This window comes from Stegostoma tigrinum, chromosome 16, assembly GCF_030684315.1.
Source record: "Stegostoma tigrinum isolate sSteTig4 chromosome 16, sSteTig4.hap1, whole genome shotgun sequence".
NCBI lineage: Eukaryota > Metazoa > Chordata > Chondrichthyes > Orectolobiformes > Stegostomatidae > Stegostoma > Stegostoma tigrinum.
Window position 1 is genome coordinate 14644995 of NC_081369.1, and position 18137 is coordinate 14663131.

Here is an 18137-nt window from a genome sequence, read left to right on the forward strand (position 1 = left end):
GCTTGGAAGTGGGGGTATACACTTCCATGAAGTTGAAACAAGTGCTGCAAGATATCTTTGAAGACTTCACTTAGGAATTTGAATTAAACCTCAAATCACTCAGGATCACACTGGGGCCTCTTTCAGAAGCAGGTGCTTATCAGAGGCAGAAGAGAAACAAGGGGACAGGGAATATTGAAGCTGCAACATATCTGAAACTCGGTCACCTTGGGGATACTATCATATTGGCAGCAAAACACTTCCAGGCGCAGATTGGCCCGAGCAGTCACCTACACACCCACTGGTACCTGAAACAAGCCAAGATAATGAACATGGACATTTTGACCTTGAAGGACAAACAAGATCAAATATAATAACTCACATCAGGTGAACAGAAAACACTGGGGGACGATTTATACAGCACATGAAATACTACAAAACATAAATATATTGCACCAATATAAATTAGTGTAAATCAGTATATGCATCACATTGATGTAGATTACCATGATACCATCTATACTTTATGTACAACAAAAATGCAGTGAAACAGCATATACATCACATCAATTTGAAATCACACAGATAAAAAATGCTGAAAAACAGCATCTAAATCATACTGATATAAAATAGCAATAAACAGTACATGTCAGACTGAAATGTGATAGAATATCTCATCCATCAAGTTGGTATCAAATACCATAGGACTATGCATATATCACACTGTTATACATGGATCACCAGTAGAAGGTGTGGAGGTTAGTTAGCTGTTTAAAGTGTCACACACAGAGAGAGTGCTCAGACACTCAGGTTGTTTGTAGAGGCCTACCCTTTCACTTTTCTCCATGCTTGATCCTGATTATTGCTCCGTAAGCTACATAACTAGTTCCTCTCTAACAAACAGGACCTGTATGGTCGCTTATGGACTATGGCTAATTATCACCAATGTACAACAGTACATGCAGCCCACACATACAGAATATTGTAAAACATTCATAAAATACCATGAACCAAAGCAAACACCATCAGTTTAGAAATCACACTGACATATATATGCACTGCACTAATTATAATCAGTACATTACACAGCTACAAGATAGAACTGTAAATAATCTTGATGAAATAAATAATCTTGATGAAAGGGTAAACTCCTCACTCATGTTGAATTGCTTCTTACAGTCTGAAGTTACAGATTCATCCGCAATGAATTTAAGGCTGTAATCAGCTTCTGAGGTTTCAATAATATATCTTGTGAATTTTATCTTTTGCAGTTTTCATCATCATCTGAACCCCTTGGTGAGATTTCAGCAGTGTGTAGCTCCCAACCATTCATTATTCTATATATAAAAACATCTGAGTTCCTCAACTGGGTCACCGCCTTTAAGAACTCCCAAATATTCATTACTGTGCATTGGATGCAGGAGTTAAGTTTAACTAATGAAGACTGCAATACAGCAGCAGCCAAAATTGTAGTGTGTCTTGATTCTTGAAGGTTTTTTCAGACTGTGCCAGAGTGCTTTGTGAAATTTAAGAAACCGCACCACTTTCTCTGTTCCTTTGGGTTACCGGAGAAAGACAAGATGAGACTGAACAAAAAGAGAGTGCTTTTATGTGTCAGCCTCCTTGGATCTGTGTACATCCTGCTTTGTACAATAAAAACCTTGGATGTTCACTCAGCAGCGACAGCCAGCAAGTCCCGTGTGCAGGAAACTGAGCAGGTTTATACAAGAACAAGAGCGATCAAGGGCAAGTCTGTCCATCCCAGTGATTTGCAACAGCAGAGAAAATTCAAATTGAGGGATCTTTTTCTTCTGGATTCTGTTCAGATTATAGAGTCAAACCTTCATCAAAAGGCTTCCAAACCCAGGCCATTCAGAAAGTCAAAAAGCAAAGACAGCACAAAGTGGCTGGGAGACGACAATGAGATAGTGGGTGCTCCACGGGACGAAGAAGAGATGGATGTTACTCAGAAGTCAGCCAAAAAGAATAATGTGGCTTCCTCAAAGAAACAAGAGGCGAAGAAATTGAAAGAAGCAAAGAAACCAGCCAGAACAAACTTGGAATGCCTTCGACGTGGCAGGTTGCACTCAGAGGATTTCCTTGGGGGACCAGCCTTGGAAAAGCCCATTACTTGGTTCAGTCAAAGGGACAAGAGGCTGGTACATCTCCTGGCCAGGGGATTTGTTCAGAAAGTTGACCATTTCACCAGAGGGGAGGAGATGGCCCGTGTCGTCCTGAGCATTAACAGTTCCCGTCCTCTGGAGGGCAGCAGAGACCGCTGTAGAGAAGGAGTTTGTGGGATTGTGAAGGAGATGAGTGACCTGAGGGAAGTAGCTGCTTTCCACCTGGACAGGATTCTGGGTCTCGGCATCAGTCAGCCAGTGGTGACACGGCGCCTGCAGTGCCCCCTGCTGCCAGTGAAATATACCAACGGGTCTGCCAAGCCAGTCGTGTGGTGGGACCCAGAGATCTCTCTCCCCCCAGGCATGAGCCTGCACCTGGACATGTACCTTTTCCACGTGGCGCAGTTCCCATCTGTATTTCGACAGTGCGGTGCACTGCAAGACGAAATATGTTTCCGAGACAACAGCCCAGAGCTCGAGAAGCTGAAATTATTGGATTATTTCTTCCAGGTAATTCAGGGACAAAGGTACTTTTAGCTTCTCAGAGCAACGCTCTGATCCACATTGAGATGATTACATTTAGTTTCAGGGAGGAAGGATATATTGGGCTTGAAGTGGAGGCACAGCATATTTTCCAGAATTTTTCCAGCCAGGTTTTAGAAGACACCATCTTCCAAAGGGCAGTTAAGGATGACACTACGGGATGGTCCTATCGTCCCTGATCACATTTTATAAAACAGTTTGTGAAAGAGCTCAGAGATAGTCGGAACTGCAGATACTGGAGAATCTGAGATAACAAGGTGTAGAGCTGGATGAACACAGCAGGCCAAACAGCATCAGAGCAGCAGGAAACCTGATGTTTCGGGCCTAGACCCTTCATCATCATTTCTGAAGAAGGTTCCAGACCCGAAACGACAGCCTTCCTGCTCCTCTGATGCTGCTTGGCCTGCTGTGTTCATCCAGCTCTACATCTTGTTATCTGTGAAAGAGCTCAAGCCGTTTGAGTTTAGAGGATTGTAAGGTAATCTAATCAAGGTGTTCAAAATGTTAAAAAGGATTTTATGGGATTGTTAGGGAGAAACTGTTTCCTGTAATGGGAGAATCAAGAACAATGGGGCATAATCTTAAACTTGATCTCAACCTACAAGGGGAGCAGAAATTTTGAATTCACTGCCGCATAAAACTATAGATGCAAATGTAATTGGAGGTTTAAAGACTGGCATTTTTATTTTAATTCATTCATGGGTCATGGGTATCTCTGGTTGGCCAGCATTTATTGTCTATCCATGTTTTGAAAAGATTTGTAGCTCAGGTTGAGGTTCTGGATGTGAGTTTGCTCGCTGAGCTGGAAGATTAGTTTTCAGACGTTTCGTCACCATTCTAGGTAACATCATCAGTGAGCCTCCGGCAAAACGCTGGTGTTATGTCCCGCTTTCTATTTATCCGTTTAGGTTTCCTTGGGCTGGTGATGCCATTTCCTGTGTTGGTGATGTCATTTCCTGTTCTTTTTCTCAGGTGATGGCAGATTGGCTCCAAATCAATGTGTTTGTTGATGGAGTTCCGGTTGGAATGCCATGCTTCTAGGAATTCTTGTGCGTGCCTCTGTTTTGGCTTGTCCTAGGATGGATGTGTTGTCCCAATCAAAGTGGTGTCCTTCCTCATCTGTGTGTAAGGATACGAGTGATAGTGGGTCATGTCATTTTGTGGCTAAGAACCCTGATGTCGGACGCTTGACAGTCATCTTAAACCGAACAGACGACATTGAGAAAGCGAACGCACTGCTCGCAGATACCGACACTTACCAACAGGTGGCGATAGACCCAACCCCACAACGAGAGAACCGAATCACAGCGTTACTCAAAAACTTCAAAAATCTGGAGAATTAAACAAGAGAGACTTCCAAAAAATGAAACCAGATGGATCCAACACACCATGCTTCTACGGACTACCAAAAATTCACAAACCAGAAACCCCCCTCAGGCCCATAGTGTCGCTACCTGGAACACCAACCTACAGATTAGCCAAGGAACTACACCAAAGACTAAAACACCGAGTAGAAGACTCCCACCACTCCATTCACTCCACCCAAGAATTCCTGAACACCAAAGACACCAAGATAGAAGAGGATGAAATAATGGTCTCCTTTGACGTAACAGCCCTGTTCACATCCATCAACATCAACCTGGCCAAAGAAACACTGACTACACTATTAGAAGAACAGAAGACACATACACCAGACACCATCAACCTCATCAGCAAGAACATCATCATCAAGCTAGTGGACTATGCCTTACCACCCACTTCACTTTCAATAACAAAACCTACAGACAAACCAACGGTACACCCATGGGATCTCCGATATCAGGGTTCTTAGCAGAGGCAGTAATGCAGAGACTCGAACAAACAGCTCTGCCAATCATCCAACCCAAACTTCGGGTCCGCTCTGTGGATGACACCTTTGTCATCACTAAACAAAACAAATTAGAGGAAACCTTCAAGACCATCAATAATACCCTTACTGGCATAACATTCACAAAAGAGGAGGAAAACAACAAAAAACTGCCATTCCTAGATGTCACAGTAGAGCGAACAGCCAATGGGGAACTTCAGACCAGCGTCTACAGAAAAACAACACATACGGACCAAATACTGAACTACAGGAGCAACCATCCCAACACCCACAAACGAAGCTGCATTAGAACATTATTCCAACGAGCCACCACACACTGCAGCACAGAGGAACTATGCAGAGCAGAGGAAAATCACCTATACAGCGTATTCAAAAAGAATGGGTACCCAATGAACACAGTCCGCCGATTCCTCAGCAACAAACCCAAACAAACAGACAAAACGGGCCCAGAAACCATAACCACTCTCCCCTACATCAAAGACATTCCCGAAATGACTGCCAGACTACTCGGACCCCTTGGCATCAGGGTAGCCCACAAACCCACCAACACACTAAAACAGCAGCTAATGAACTTAAAAGACCCTATACAGACAACAAATAAAACGAACGCCATCTACAAAATACCTTGCAAGAACTGTGACAAACACTACATTGGACAAACTGGCAGGAAGCTAGCCATCAGGATACATGAACATCAACTAGCCACAAAACGACATGACCCACTATCACTAGTATCCTTACATACAGATAAGGAAGGACACCACTTTGATTGGAGCCGATCTACCATCCCCTGAGAAAAAGAACAGGAAATGACATCACCAACCCAAGGAAACCTAACCAGATAAATAGAAAGCGGGACATAACACCAGCGCTTCGTTGGAGGCTCACTGATGATGTTACCTAGAATGGTGATGAAACGTCTGAAAACTAACCTTCCAGCTCAGCGGGCAAACTCACATCCATTGTCTATCCATAGTTATACAGTCATAGAGTCATAAAGATATGCAGTGCGGAACTGACCCAGTGGTCCAACCCGCTGACCTGGTATCCTAAATAAATCCAGGCCCATCTGCCAGCATTTGGCCCATATCCCTCTAAACCCTTCCTATTCATATACCCAACTAGATCCCTTTTAAATGTTGTAATTGTACCAGCCTTCATCACGTCCTCTGCATGAAAACAACACCCCTTAGGTCCCTTTTATATCCTTCCCCTCTCACCTTAAACCTATGCCCTCTAGTTTTGTACTCCCCCCACTCTGGAGAAAAGACCTTGTCTATTCACCCTATCCATGTCTCTCATGATTTTATAAACCTCTATAAGGTCATCCCTCAGCCTCCGACGCTCCAGGGAATATAGCCCCAGCCTATTCAGCCCCTACCTATAACTCAAACCCTCCAACCCTGGCAACATCCTTATAAATCCTTTTTGAACCCTTTCAAGGTTCACAACATCCTGCCTATAGGAGGGAGACCAGAATTGCATGCAATACTCCAAAAGTGGTCTGGCCAATGTTGTGTACAGTCTCAATATGACCACCGAACTCCTATACTTATTGCATTAACCAGTAAAGGCAAGCATACCTTCCTCACTCTCATATCCAGCTGTGATTCCACTTTCAAGGAACTATGAACCTGCACTCCAAGGTCTGTTTGTTCAGCAGCACTCCCCAGGACCTTACCATTAAGTGTATAGGTCCTGCGCTGATTTGTCTTTTCAAAATGCAGCACCTCACACTTACCTAAATGAAACTCCATCTGCTACTTGTCAATCCATTGGCCCATCTGAGCAAGATCCCATTGTACTGTGAGGTAACCTTCTTCTCTGTTCACTGCACTTGCAATTTTTGTGTCATCTGCAAGCTTATTAATCGTATCTCCTATGTTCACATACAAATCATTTATATAAATGATGAAAAGCAGTGGACCCAGAATCCTCCTTGTGGCACACTGCTGGTTACAGGCCTCCAGTCTGAGAAACAACTCTCCACCACCACCCTCTGTCTTCAGCCTTTGAGTCAGTTCTGTACCCAATGGTTAGATCTCCCTGTATTCTGTGTGATCTGACCTTGCTAACCAATCAACCATGAGGAACCTTGTCGAATGCCTTACAGGAATCCATATGGATCACATCCACCATTTTGCCCTCATCAATCCTCTTCGTCATTTCTTCAAAAAATTCAATCAAGTTAGTGAGACTTAACTTCCTCACACATAAAGCCACGTTGACTATGCCTAATCAGTCCTTGCCTCTCCAAATACTTGTAAATCCTGTCCCTCAGGTTTCCCTCCAACAACTTGCCCACCGCTGATGTCAGGCTCACTGCTCTATAGTCCCCTGCCTTTTCCTTACCACCTTTTTTAAATAGTGGTACCACATTAACTAACCTCCAGTCTTTTAGCACCTCACCTATGGCTATTGATGATACAAATATCTGAGCAAGGGGCCCAGTAATCTCTTCCCTTGCTTCCCACAGAGTTTTAGGGTGCACCGGTCAGGTTTCGGGGATTTATCCACCTTTATGTGTTTTAAGACATTCAGCACCTCCTTCTCTGTAATATAGAAAAGACAGAACAAGAAGGCCTCACCCTGATCTGCCATGCAGTGAGTGTAATAATGGAGAGGACCAGAATGGACCCAGTGGCTAAGGAACACCAACATTCTCGAGTCACCTCTTATATTAGATCACAATGTGGCTTTGAAAGAGCTTGGGACCAAAAGACCAAGACCCCTTCCCATTTGCTATTCCCAGGAAACCTAAATAGGGAGAGGCATGGAAAGAAAGCAAAACAAATGGAGAGAACTGGATTAGACCATTTGGCCCATGGTCTGTAGCTCACCTCCACTTTCTACTTTTGCTTTATACACATCAAACCTAATGACAATCAATCAGCTTCACCCTCACTGCGTTCCCCTCCAAGCCACTCAACATCCTGACTTGGAAATATATCTAAGTTCCTTCAGTGTTGCTGGATCAGAATCCCAGAAATCCCTCCCTAACAGCATTGTGGGTCAGCCTGCAGCAGCTCAAGAAGGCAGCTCACCACCACCTTCTGAAGGATCTAAAAGTTAAAGTTCTAAATTGGTGGAAGGCCAATTTGCCCACACCAGGCAAAAACTTTCAAAGGTTGACTGGGGACACATGTTTGCAGGTAATGGGAAGCCTTCAAAAATGAGATAATGAGAGCCCAGAGACAGTATGTTCTGGTTAGGGTGATGGGCAAGTCTGGTAGGTGTAGGAAATGTGGGGTGACCACACAAGTTCAGGTTTTGGTCAAGAATGAGAAGGAAGTATATGTCAGGTATAGAGAGCAGGGATTGGATGACTCCCTGGAAGAGTAGAAAGGTGCTAGGAGTACACTTGAGGGAAATCAGGAGGGCAAAAGGGGACATGAAATAGTTTTGGAAAATAGGATTAAGGACAACCCAAAGGGTTTCCACAAATATAGTAAGGACAAAAGGGTAACGAGGGAGAGAACAGGGCCCTTTAAAGATCATGAAATGTGAGGCTGGATGAACACAGCAGGCCCAGCAGCATCTCAGGAGCACAAAAGCTGACGTTTCGGGCCTAGACCCTTCATCAGAGAGGGGGATGGGGTGAGGGTTCTGGAATAAATAGGCAGAGAGGGGGAGGTGGACCGAAGATGGAGAGAAAAGAAGATAGGTGGAGAGGAGAGTATAGGTGGGGAGGTAAGGAGGGGATAGGTCAGTCCAGGGAAGACGGACACGTCAAGGAGGTGGGATGAGGTTATTAGGTAGGAGATGGAGGTGCGGCTTGGGGTGGGAGGAAGGGATGGGTGAGAGGAAGAACAGGTTAGGGAGGCAGAGACAGGTTGGATTGGTTTTGGGATGCAGTGGGTGGAGGGGAAGAGCTGGGCTGGTTGTGTGGTGCAGTGGGGGGAGGGGACGAACTGGGCTAGTTTTGGGATGCGGTGGGGGAAGGGGAGATTTTGAAGCTGGTGAAGTCCATACTGATACCATTGGGCTGCAGGGTTCCCAAGCGGAATATGAGTTGCTGTTTCTGCAACCTTCGGGTGGCATCATTGTGGCACTGCAGGAGGCCCATGATGGACATGTCATCTAAAGAATGGGAGGGGGAGTGGAAATGGTTTGCGACTGGGAGGTGCAGTTGTTTATTGCGAACCGAGCAGAGGTGTTCTGCAAAGCGGTCCGCAAGCCTCCGCTTGGTTTCCCCAATGTAGAGGAAGCCACACCGGGTACAATGGATGCAGTATACCACATTGGTAGATGTGCAGGTGAACCTCTGCTTAATATGGAAAGTCATCTTGGAGCCTGGGATAGAGGTGAGGGAGGAGGTGTGGGGGCAAGTGTAGCATTTCCTGCGGTTGCAGGGGAAGGTGCCGGGTGTGGTGGGGTTGGAGGGCAGTGTGGAGCGGACAAGGGAGTCACGGAGAGAGTGGTCTCTCCGGAAAGCAGACAGGGGTGGGGATGGAAAAATGTCTTGGGTGGTGGGGTCGGATTGTAGATGGTGGAAGTGTCGGAGGATGATGCGTTGTATCCGGAGGTTGGTAGGGTGGTGTGTGAGAACGAGGGGGACCAACCTTTAAAGATCAGCAAGGTCTTTAGAACCACAGGAAATGGCGGGGGGATACCAAACGATTATTTGCATCTGTGTTTACTGTGGAGAAGGAGATGGAAGTTAGAAAACATAGGGAAATAAATAACGATATCTTGAAAAATGTGACCAGCGGTATGCGGCAAGGATTGGTGCTGGGTCCACTTTTTTTTATAATTTATATATTTGAATATAGGGTGTATGGTTAGTAACTTTGTAGATGACACCAAAATAGGTGGTGTAATTTTTTTTCGATTCATTTGTGGGCTGTGGGTGTCACTGGCTGGCCAGCATTTCTTGCCCGTCCCTAGTTGTCCTTGAGAAGGTGGTAGTGAGCTGCCTTCTTGAACCGCTGCAGTCCTCCTGCCTTGGGTTGACCCACAAAGCTATTAGGGAGGGAATTCCAGGAATTTGACCCAGCGACAGTGAAGGAACAGCGATATATTTCCAAGTCAGGATGATGAGTGACTTTGAGGGGAGCATGGAGATGATGGTGTTCCTATATGTCTGCTGCCCTTGTTCATCTAGAAGAGGGTGGTCATGGGTTTGGAAGGTTCAGTCTGAGCATCTTTGGTGAATTTCTGCAGTGCATCTTGTAGATAGTACACACTGCTGCGACTGAGTGTTGGTGAAGGAGGGAGTGGATGCTTGTAGATGTAGTGCCAATCAAGCGGGCATGAAGAGTCATGAATGGTGCTGAAACATTGTGCAATCAAGAGTGAACATCCATTTCTGGGCGAACGTCATTGATGAAGCAGATGAAGATGGTTGGTTCAAGGACACTATCCTGAGAAACTCCTGCAGAGATGTCCTGGAGCTGAGGTGATTGACCTCCAACAACCACGACCATCTCCCTCGGTGTCAGGCATGACTCCACCCACCAGAGTTTACCCCCCCGAACCCATTGATTCCAGTTTTTAGATTAGATTAGATTCCCTACAGTGTGGAAACAGGTCCTTCGGCCCAACAAGTTCACATCGCCCTTTGGAGCAACCCACTCAAACCCATCCCCCTATAACCCACACACCCCTGAATACTACGGGCAATTTGGCATGGCCAATCCACCTAAGCCTGCACATCTTTGGGCTGTGGGAGGAAACTGGAGTACCCAGAGGAAACCCACGCAGACACAGGGAGAATGTGCAAACTCCGCACAGACAGTTGCCCGAGGCTGGAATCAAACCCAGGTCCCTGGTGCTGTGAGGCTGCAGTGCTAACCACTGAGCCACGATGCCGCCCATTGCCTGCAAACATCTGTCCCCAGTCAACCTTTGAAAGTTTTTGCCTGGTGTGGGCAAATTGGCCTTCCACCAATTTAGAACTTTAACTTTTAGATCCTTCAGAAGGTGGTGGTGAGCTGTCGCAGGTTGACCTGCAATGCTGTTAGGGAGGGATTTCTGGGATTTTGATCCAGCAACACTGAAGGAACTTTGATATTAGGGCTCCTTGATGCCACATCAGTCGGGTTTCTGGATTAATAGTCTAGCAACAATACCGCTAGGCCATTGCCGATCCCCAGCGGGCAGTAAAGAAGATTATCTCAGAATGACAGAACTTTGATCAAACCGGCCAAGGTACCTGCAAATGTCAGACGGATTTTAACTTAGATAAATGTGAGTGTGTTGCATTTTGGCAAAGTAACCCAGAACAGGCTACATATATTTAATGCTAGGGCTCTGGGGGTGTTGCAGAACAAAGAGACTTAGGGATGCAGGTGCATTGTTCCATAAAAGCGGAATCGCAGGTAGACAGGGTGGAACAATGTTGTGAAACTGGAAACGGTGTGGAAAAGATTAGCAAGGATGTTGCGAGGGTTAGAGGTTTGAGCTATAGGGAGAGGCTGAATAGGCTGGGGCTATTTTCCCTCGGAGCATTGGAGGCTGAGGGGCGATCTTATAGCGGTTTATAAAATCATGAGGGGCATGGATCGCGTGAATAGACAAGGTCCTTTTCCGAGGGCGGGGTGTCCAAACCTGGAGGGCATAGTTTAAGATGAGGGGGCAAGAATTTAAAAAAGGACCCGAGGGGTAAAATTTTCACACAGGGAGGGTACGTGTATGGAATGAACTGCCGGAGGAAACAGTGGAGGCTGATACAATGACAATATTTAAAAGGTATCTGGATGGCTACGTGAATAGGAATGGTTTAGAAGGATATGGGCCAAATGGTGGAAAGTGGGACTAAGTCAGATTGGAATATCTGGTTGGAATGAAGGCATTGGGCCAAGGAGTCTGTTTCCATGCTGTGTAATTCAATGACTCTATGGTAGGTGTAGGGTGTGGGGTCCACTAAAATCCACCAGATTACACACCCAAGGCCTGATGATGTTAATTGTTGGGAATAATTGAGAATAGTTCAGCCTCTCCTGGTGTCTGGATCGTGGGCTCTCAGCCTTCTTTGCTGTAAGGAAGACAAAACCAAGCTCAGTCGCCTTGCAGTGTAACATAATTCCCATGGCTACCCTGATCAATCTTATTTGCGCCTTTTCCAGATCTCTCACCTCGTTCATAAAATGTGATGCCCAGAATGAAGTAGCAGGCTCCAGCTGAGGCCTAGCCTGTGGTTTGTAATTTTTTAATAAACGCTTTAACAAATAGGAACTAAGAGTTTAGGCTTCCAGGTTCCTGTGTAATAATGCCAATAGATTAACCTACAGAAGGAATTGGCTATTCCTGGTCGATGCTGAACAGGAGACATAGCTGTTTGAAGCTTTGAAATCCTGTCCGGTTTGCCTCGAACTCCCTCCGAGATTTCTTTCTGTATTGGTCTAACTATGAGCTGCACATCTTTCCAAGTTGCAGCATCAATCGTTCATCTTCTATTTATGTGAACCCCTCTGGGCATCAGCAGATGTAATAGGGATTGTGGAAGGAGCACCTTGACTTCAGGGAAAGCTTTGAGTAAATACATCACATACATAATTTTCAGGCAGTCATAAGTCTTTATCTGTGGCTTCCAGTAAATTGTGGGTGCCAGAATCTGTCTGTTACATTGGAGAAATATTACTTGTTGCAGGCAATTTTCCCATAGATTTACAAGTAAAGTTGCTGGTTTGAAATCATGTTGGTTTACAAGTTATACCTATGATGGCAAAATTCCCAACAGTTTGGTTGACTTTCTGACAGGACATTATACTGCTGTATTTCTGATGCTTTTCAAGTCTTCCATTTATTCTGCTCCCTGCCTCTGCACAGCCTAATATTTATCACAAGCTTCTCATGTCCATAGACTTCCTAAACATACTAGTACACTCCATCCCTCGCATGTTTCTGTTACCTCTTTGAAAAGGCTAATAAGTTTGCTTAAATATGAACTTTCTGGAAATGAAGGCTGACATATTTTTGTACTGTTCTTCGGCCCCCTCATTTATTGCGGTGGTATGCAATTATCCTGAGAGTTTCATGTCGTCAGCTCGTTCATGCAGTTGTAACCTACTGACAGCAGAAGACGCTGTTAGTAGCTGGTACACTTGAGCATGGGGCATCGAGTAGTCAAAGCCACAGCGTGGAGCTGAGCTGAGCTATTCAGAATGAGCCCGTACCTCTTGAAAAGAGGAGGAGAGGGTGAGTTTCGGCTGCAAGTGTTGTTGGAAATGGTTACGCAGGAATGCCTAACCTTTGGGAAAAAGTTGAAGCAGGGTGAGGCGGGGGTGGGGTGGCAGGTGCCTGGCAGTTCCAGTTTAGCACTGGAGGCCTTGATGCTTGAGGGTAACAGCAGGAAACGGTAGGGATAGTGCAAAGACAATGGAGCAGACAGGCATCACAGTCAATGCCAGAGGTTTGATGAAAAGTGCTGGAAGTGATTGAGAGTGTGTTCAAATTTCATATTGTACCCCATCACTAATTTCACACACTGCCCCGTTCAGCACTGCCCCCATCACTGACTGATATTCGTGACCTAACCTCACTTTCACACACTTAGCGCAGCTGAAAGCCTCACACCCACACTCCCAGCTGGCTGCACGTGCTATTCAGCAACAGCAGCATCATTAGCCAAACACATGGCTCTACCCTCAGTGACACTGTCTAGCATGGAACAAGCGATGGCAGATAATAGGAGGCAGCAGCAGGTGCACCCGTGGGTGCCAGGCATAACGTGCAGGAGATGTTACTGACCAGTACTGGCAACTGATGTGACTGAGCCTATCATGCAGGCCAAAAGTGATGAGATGTTCCTAACTAATAATTCAGCATATAGTATCCCACTTGGTCTGCACCCACTGTCTCTCCTTGATTTACAATCTGTTCGTGCTGTCAGCTTCACTCTTAGATCTTTTCCCTGCTCCCAACACTACCCTATGCTGCACCTTTTTCCTGTCAGACACCCAAGGACTGCTGTGGTGGGACTGAATGAGATGGGAGTGGAGGGAAACAGTGACTGAGAAGGACCATGGTCACTCATTCGCACAGCATCAGCTGCCAACCTGAGAATCATGCAAAGATTACAGAGTAGAAGGAGGCTAATCAGCCCACCAATTCTATGCTAGCTCTTTGCAGCTCACTCCATCGTCCTCCCCCATCATTTCCCTACAACCCTGCAGCTTATTTTCTCCTCAGATAATTATCCATTTCTCCTTCAAAAGCCATGATTGAATCTGTCTCCATGGTACTCTCAGGCAGAAGCACATTCTAGATTCTAATGACTTTCTGGACAAAGGAAGTAATTCACATTTTCTTTCCAATAGCTGTGAATTTTTTGCTCAGCTCAGACACTGACACACTCTGTCTTTTAAAGGCTGTAGCTTACAGATGGATTCTGCGTACAGTGAGAGTGGTCTACAGGCAGGGCACAATCAAGGAAGGAAAGATGCCAGCTCACTGGAGTGTGAGATTCCACCCACGTGTTCAGAAGAGGAAGTCAATGAGGTGGCATCCAAAATAAGGCTGATATCACATCCACTGAAGTGCCTGGCCTGCTCAACAGCCTGACGTTCATTGTCAATATCAGCCTGAGAGCAGAACTGAGAACCTAAGCTGTCCAGAGTGGAACTGATAAGCACTGTTACCACCTAAAACAGCAACTGGTGGCTGATATCTCAGTCTCCATTGTAGCTCAAACAGAAAGCACCCAATGTCTGAGTACTGCAGCAAAAGCTTAGCGCTGATGGTGCTGGCTCAGCTTATGTGTCTGAATACTCACACCCCAACATACTTGCAGAGCCTCATAGGATTTGTAATGGTCTCACAGCATTCCACCAATCTGTCCTCTGATGGGTTGCTGATCCTCCTAAAGTGGTTGGTAATCTCTTTAAGTAGATCTAGTGGGATCCTTCTGCATTCGGCCTGGTCATTGTGCAAACTTGAGGGAGATCCTGGTGCATGGAAGAAGTAACAGCCTTCACATTTGGCTTGACAAAAGTATTGGAAATAATGTAAAATTGCATTGGACAATCCAATCGAAACATCGACGTTAGGTTTAAATGTCATGACGGCAGGTACAAAATGTCGTGACTTGAAAGGAATCAAAGTCCTGAAACCAATTACAGCTTGTGATGCACAATTGCAAATGTTTGTGGAAACAAAATGTTTACGCTTAAAAAAGGAATCAGGCATTTAAACAATGTGAAATTGGCTCCTCTCCAATAGACTTTGATGCTAGACAATCATCTGTCCATGCTCTAATATGGTAGAACAGTAGGGGCCACGTATTCCCAGAAGGATACTTTTGTTATTTCCTGCTTTAGTGTTTTGTTTTCTCCCATGCTTCAAGTTTGTTACACATATACGGGTCACAGAGAAAGCTGCCCCAAAATGACAAATAACTTAGTCACCATTTCCTTACAGGAGTTTTCCAAAGGGTCAGAAAGGTTAGAATCCATGGGATCCAAGGCAAATTAGACACAAATTAGAGTCATAGGGATATATAGCATGGAAACAGACCCTTTGGTGCAACTCGCCCACGTGGACCAGATATCCTAAATTAGTCGAGTCCCATTTGCCAGCATTTGGCCCATATGTCTCTAAACCCTTCCTATTCATATACCCATCCAGATGCCTTTTATATGTTGTAATTGTACCAGCCTCCACCACTTCGTCTGGCCGTTCCTTCCATACACGCACCACCCTCTGTGTGAAAAAGTTGCCCCTTAGGTTCCTTTTAAATCTTGGCCCTCTCATCTTAAATCTACACCACAAGTTCTGGTCTCCCCCCACCCCAGGGAAAAGACCTTACCCATTTACCCCAGCCATACCCCTCATGACTTTGTAAACCTCCATAATGTCACCCCTCAGCCACTGACAGTCCAGGGAAAACAGCCCCAGCCTATTCAGCCTCTCCCAATGACGCAAATGCTCCAAAACTGGCAACATCCTTGTAAATCTTTCCTGAACCCTCTCAAGTTTCACAACATCCTTCCTATCGCTTTTATTTAGTTTGTTCATGGGATGTGGGTGTCACTGACTGGGGCCGGTATTTAGTCCCCTAGGACAGAGTGGTTTGCTAGGCCATTTCAGAGAGCAGTTGAACACGTTGCCGCAGGCCTGGAGGCCCGACAAGGATGGCACTGTTTTTCCTCTAAAGGGCACGAGCGAACCAGATTGATATTGATGACAACCAAGAGTATACTAATTTTTTTATTCCAGATTTTATTTTCAGTTCAAATTCCCCAATCGACCATGGTGTCATTTGAACCCATTGTCCCCACAACATTAGTCTGGGACTGTGGATTATGAGTCTGGCGACATTGCCATTATGCCCTTGAGACTAAGAGGTGGGAAACTGACAGTGTTGGTGGAGGGATGTTTCAGTAACTGAAAGTCTGTTTCCAATAGGGTTCTGCAGAGTTCAGAGCTGGACCTCTTGCTGTTTGTGATGTACATTAACGATTTGGACTTAAATGTAGGGGATCAAATAGGAAGGTTATGTCAGACTAGAAAATTTGCAGGATGGTAACTGCTGAGGAGGAAAATCATAACCTGCAAGAGGACATCAATTAACTGGTCAGGTGGCAATAGAATTCACTGGAAAAATGTGAGCTAATATACCTGGGAGGACTAACAAAGCAAGGGATTGCAGTATGAATGGGAGGACTTTCCAAAGTCCTGAAGACCAGAGGGACCTTTGTGCGTATATCTGCCAGTTCCTGAAGGTAGCAGGGCAGGTAGGTAAGGTGATTACAAAGGCATAATGGACTACTTGCCTTTATATTATGCAGCAACTTTATGAAATATGGGGGAAGCCACAACTGGAATACTGTGTGAATTCTGGTCACCATATTACAGGGACGATGTGTTAACACTAGAGAGGATACACAGGAAATTTACTAAGATGTTGCCTGGACTGCAGAGTCTATGCTATGAGGATATGCTATGAGGATAGTTTGAATAAACTGGGATTATTTTCTCTGGAGCAGCAAAGATTGAGAGAGGATCCAAGGGAGGTGCATGAGATTACGAGCGACATGGACAGGTTGGATGGGAAGGCCCAGGTTCCACTAGTAAACGGGTCAGTAACAACAGGCATGGATGTAAGTTAAGAGGTGGAGGCTAGAAGGAGAGCTGAGGAGACATTTTTCACTCTCTCAGACGGGGGTGCTAATTTGGAACACACTGCCTGTATGGGCAGTTGAGCTATAAACTCTCGTTAACATTGAAGCAGTATTTAGATATTCACCTGCATTTAGGGTCCAGGGCCAAGAACTGAAAAGTGGGATCAGTGTAGCTAGACTTTTGTTGATTGACACCTGAATGATGGGCCGAATAATCCTCCTTAATTTACAACGCATCGCTGCATAGTGAGTAACTCAGCCTCATGCTTGTCAAAGAAATAAAAGATGGAGCGAGATTTTTCCAGCGTAAAGAAGGGCCTGACAAGGCTTTATTGTAGAATTATAGAGTCCTTTTTTTGCCCAATTTTGCCACAGTTCTCACTGTGGATCACATTGTGCAGGCTCCTAAGGGATTCTGCCTAAGGGTCTCTATCCTAAATATGGCTAATTTACTCAGATCTCCATCTTTAATTACTGATGTTACAGTGACTGCACACACGAGAGAATTAACTATCGCTGCCTTGTAGCTAAAATAAAGGTCACCTGGAAACCTTGCCTGTAGCCCCTCCTGGCTTCCTGATCCATGGCCACAACACCATCACGGATCAACCACATTCCACAATAATCCAAGCCATATTTCTCGATCTTTAGTAAGGGCAAGTTGTGCCAACATCCCACATTCCAGGCCGACTTTGCCAGGAAAGCTCGAGGATTAATCAACGAACCTCAAGTGAAAGGGTCACATGTATATCTCCCAAATTTCATCCAAATGAATTCCACATTCATAAAATTAATGCAGGCGGGGAGCAACCAGTGGGAAACTTACGCCATCACTCTAGAGCCATCTTTATTAATCTCAAGCAGTGAAATGGCCAATGATGTAAACATCATTTGATTTGCGACGGGGGAGAAAGATCTCCAGTTTTAGTTCAGCACATTGGATGGTAAACCTGTTATCGTTCAGACTGGAGCAGACATTAATCAAGTTCTCACAATGCAATCTTGAATTGCCAGTCTGTGTAGGTCTGATCCTGTCAACTGATAAGAGGTTGCATTGATGCAGCACTTCCAGAAGGCCCGTGGCCTTCAATACCCAGCTGCAGGTAGGCCGTGTAGAGGTTGAGAGAGATGACATTGAGATTGTGAGGTACTTTTTTGAGATAAACACATTTTTGTATTTGACAGTGTCAGCGTGCGCACATGAAGGAACCACACGGGGTATATTTTATTCAATTTAGATTTTCAGTGTGAGCTTCCGTGCTTGCTAACACTGCCTGCAACAATTCCAGATTTTCTTTTATAAAAGAAGTAATGGTTTGATGATTTCACAGAATCTAAAACAAAAATGTTGATCACAAAAGTGTTGCCCTTAGTCCCAATGGTTGGCATTAAACTGCTTTCTGCTCCCTGCTGGGTCATTACTTTAGCTGTAACGTCCTAAAAGCTAGTTTGAATACTTATGAGGACGCCATCTCATTACAATCGCATTACTCAAACTGGCCTGCTTTCGGCAAAGTGGATTGGAGCCAAATCACAGGCAACAAATCCCACAGAACAATTTAA

At 45.1% G+C, this 18137-nt stretch overlaps 1 protein-coding gene across 3 annotated transcripts in view; it reads left to right on the forward strand.

The window, feature by feature from the left end:
* The window catches only part of LOC125459973 (Golgi-associated kinase 1A-like), a 35640-nt gene that overhangs the window by 13320 nt on the left and 4183 nt on the right, over nucleotides 1-18137 (forward strand). For all 3 annotated transcript variants that reach the window (XM_048546973.2, XM_059651543.1, XM_059651544.1), the window contains one exon: nucleotides 1251-2612. In XM_048546973.2, coding sequence (XP_048402930.1) covers nucleotides 1560-2612 — 1053 coding nt within the window. In that variant the 5' untranslated portion in view covers nucleotides 1251-1559. The remainder of the gene's footprint in view (nucleotides 1-1250; nucleotides 2613-18137) is intronic.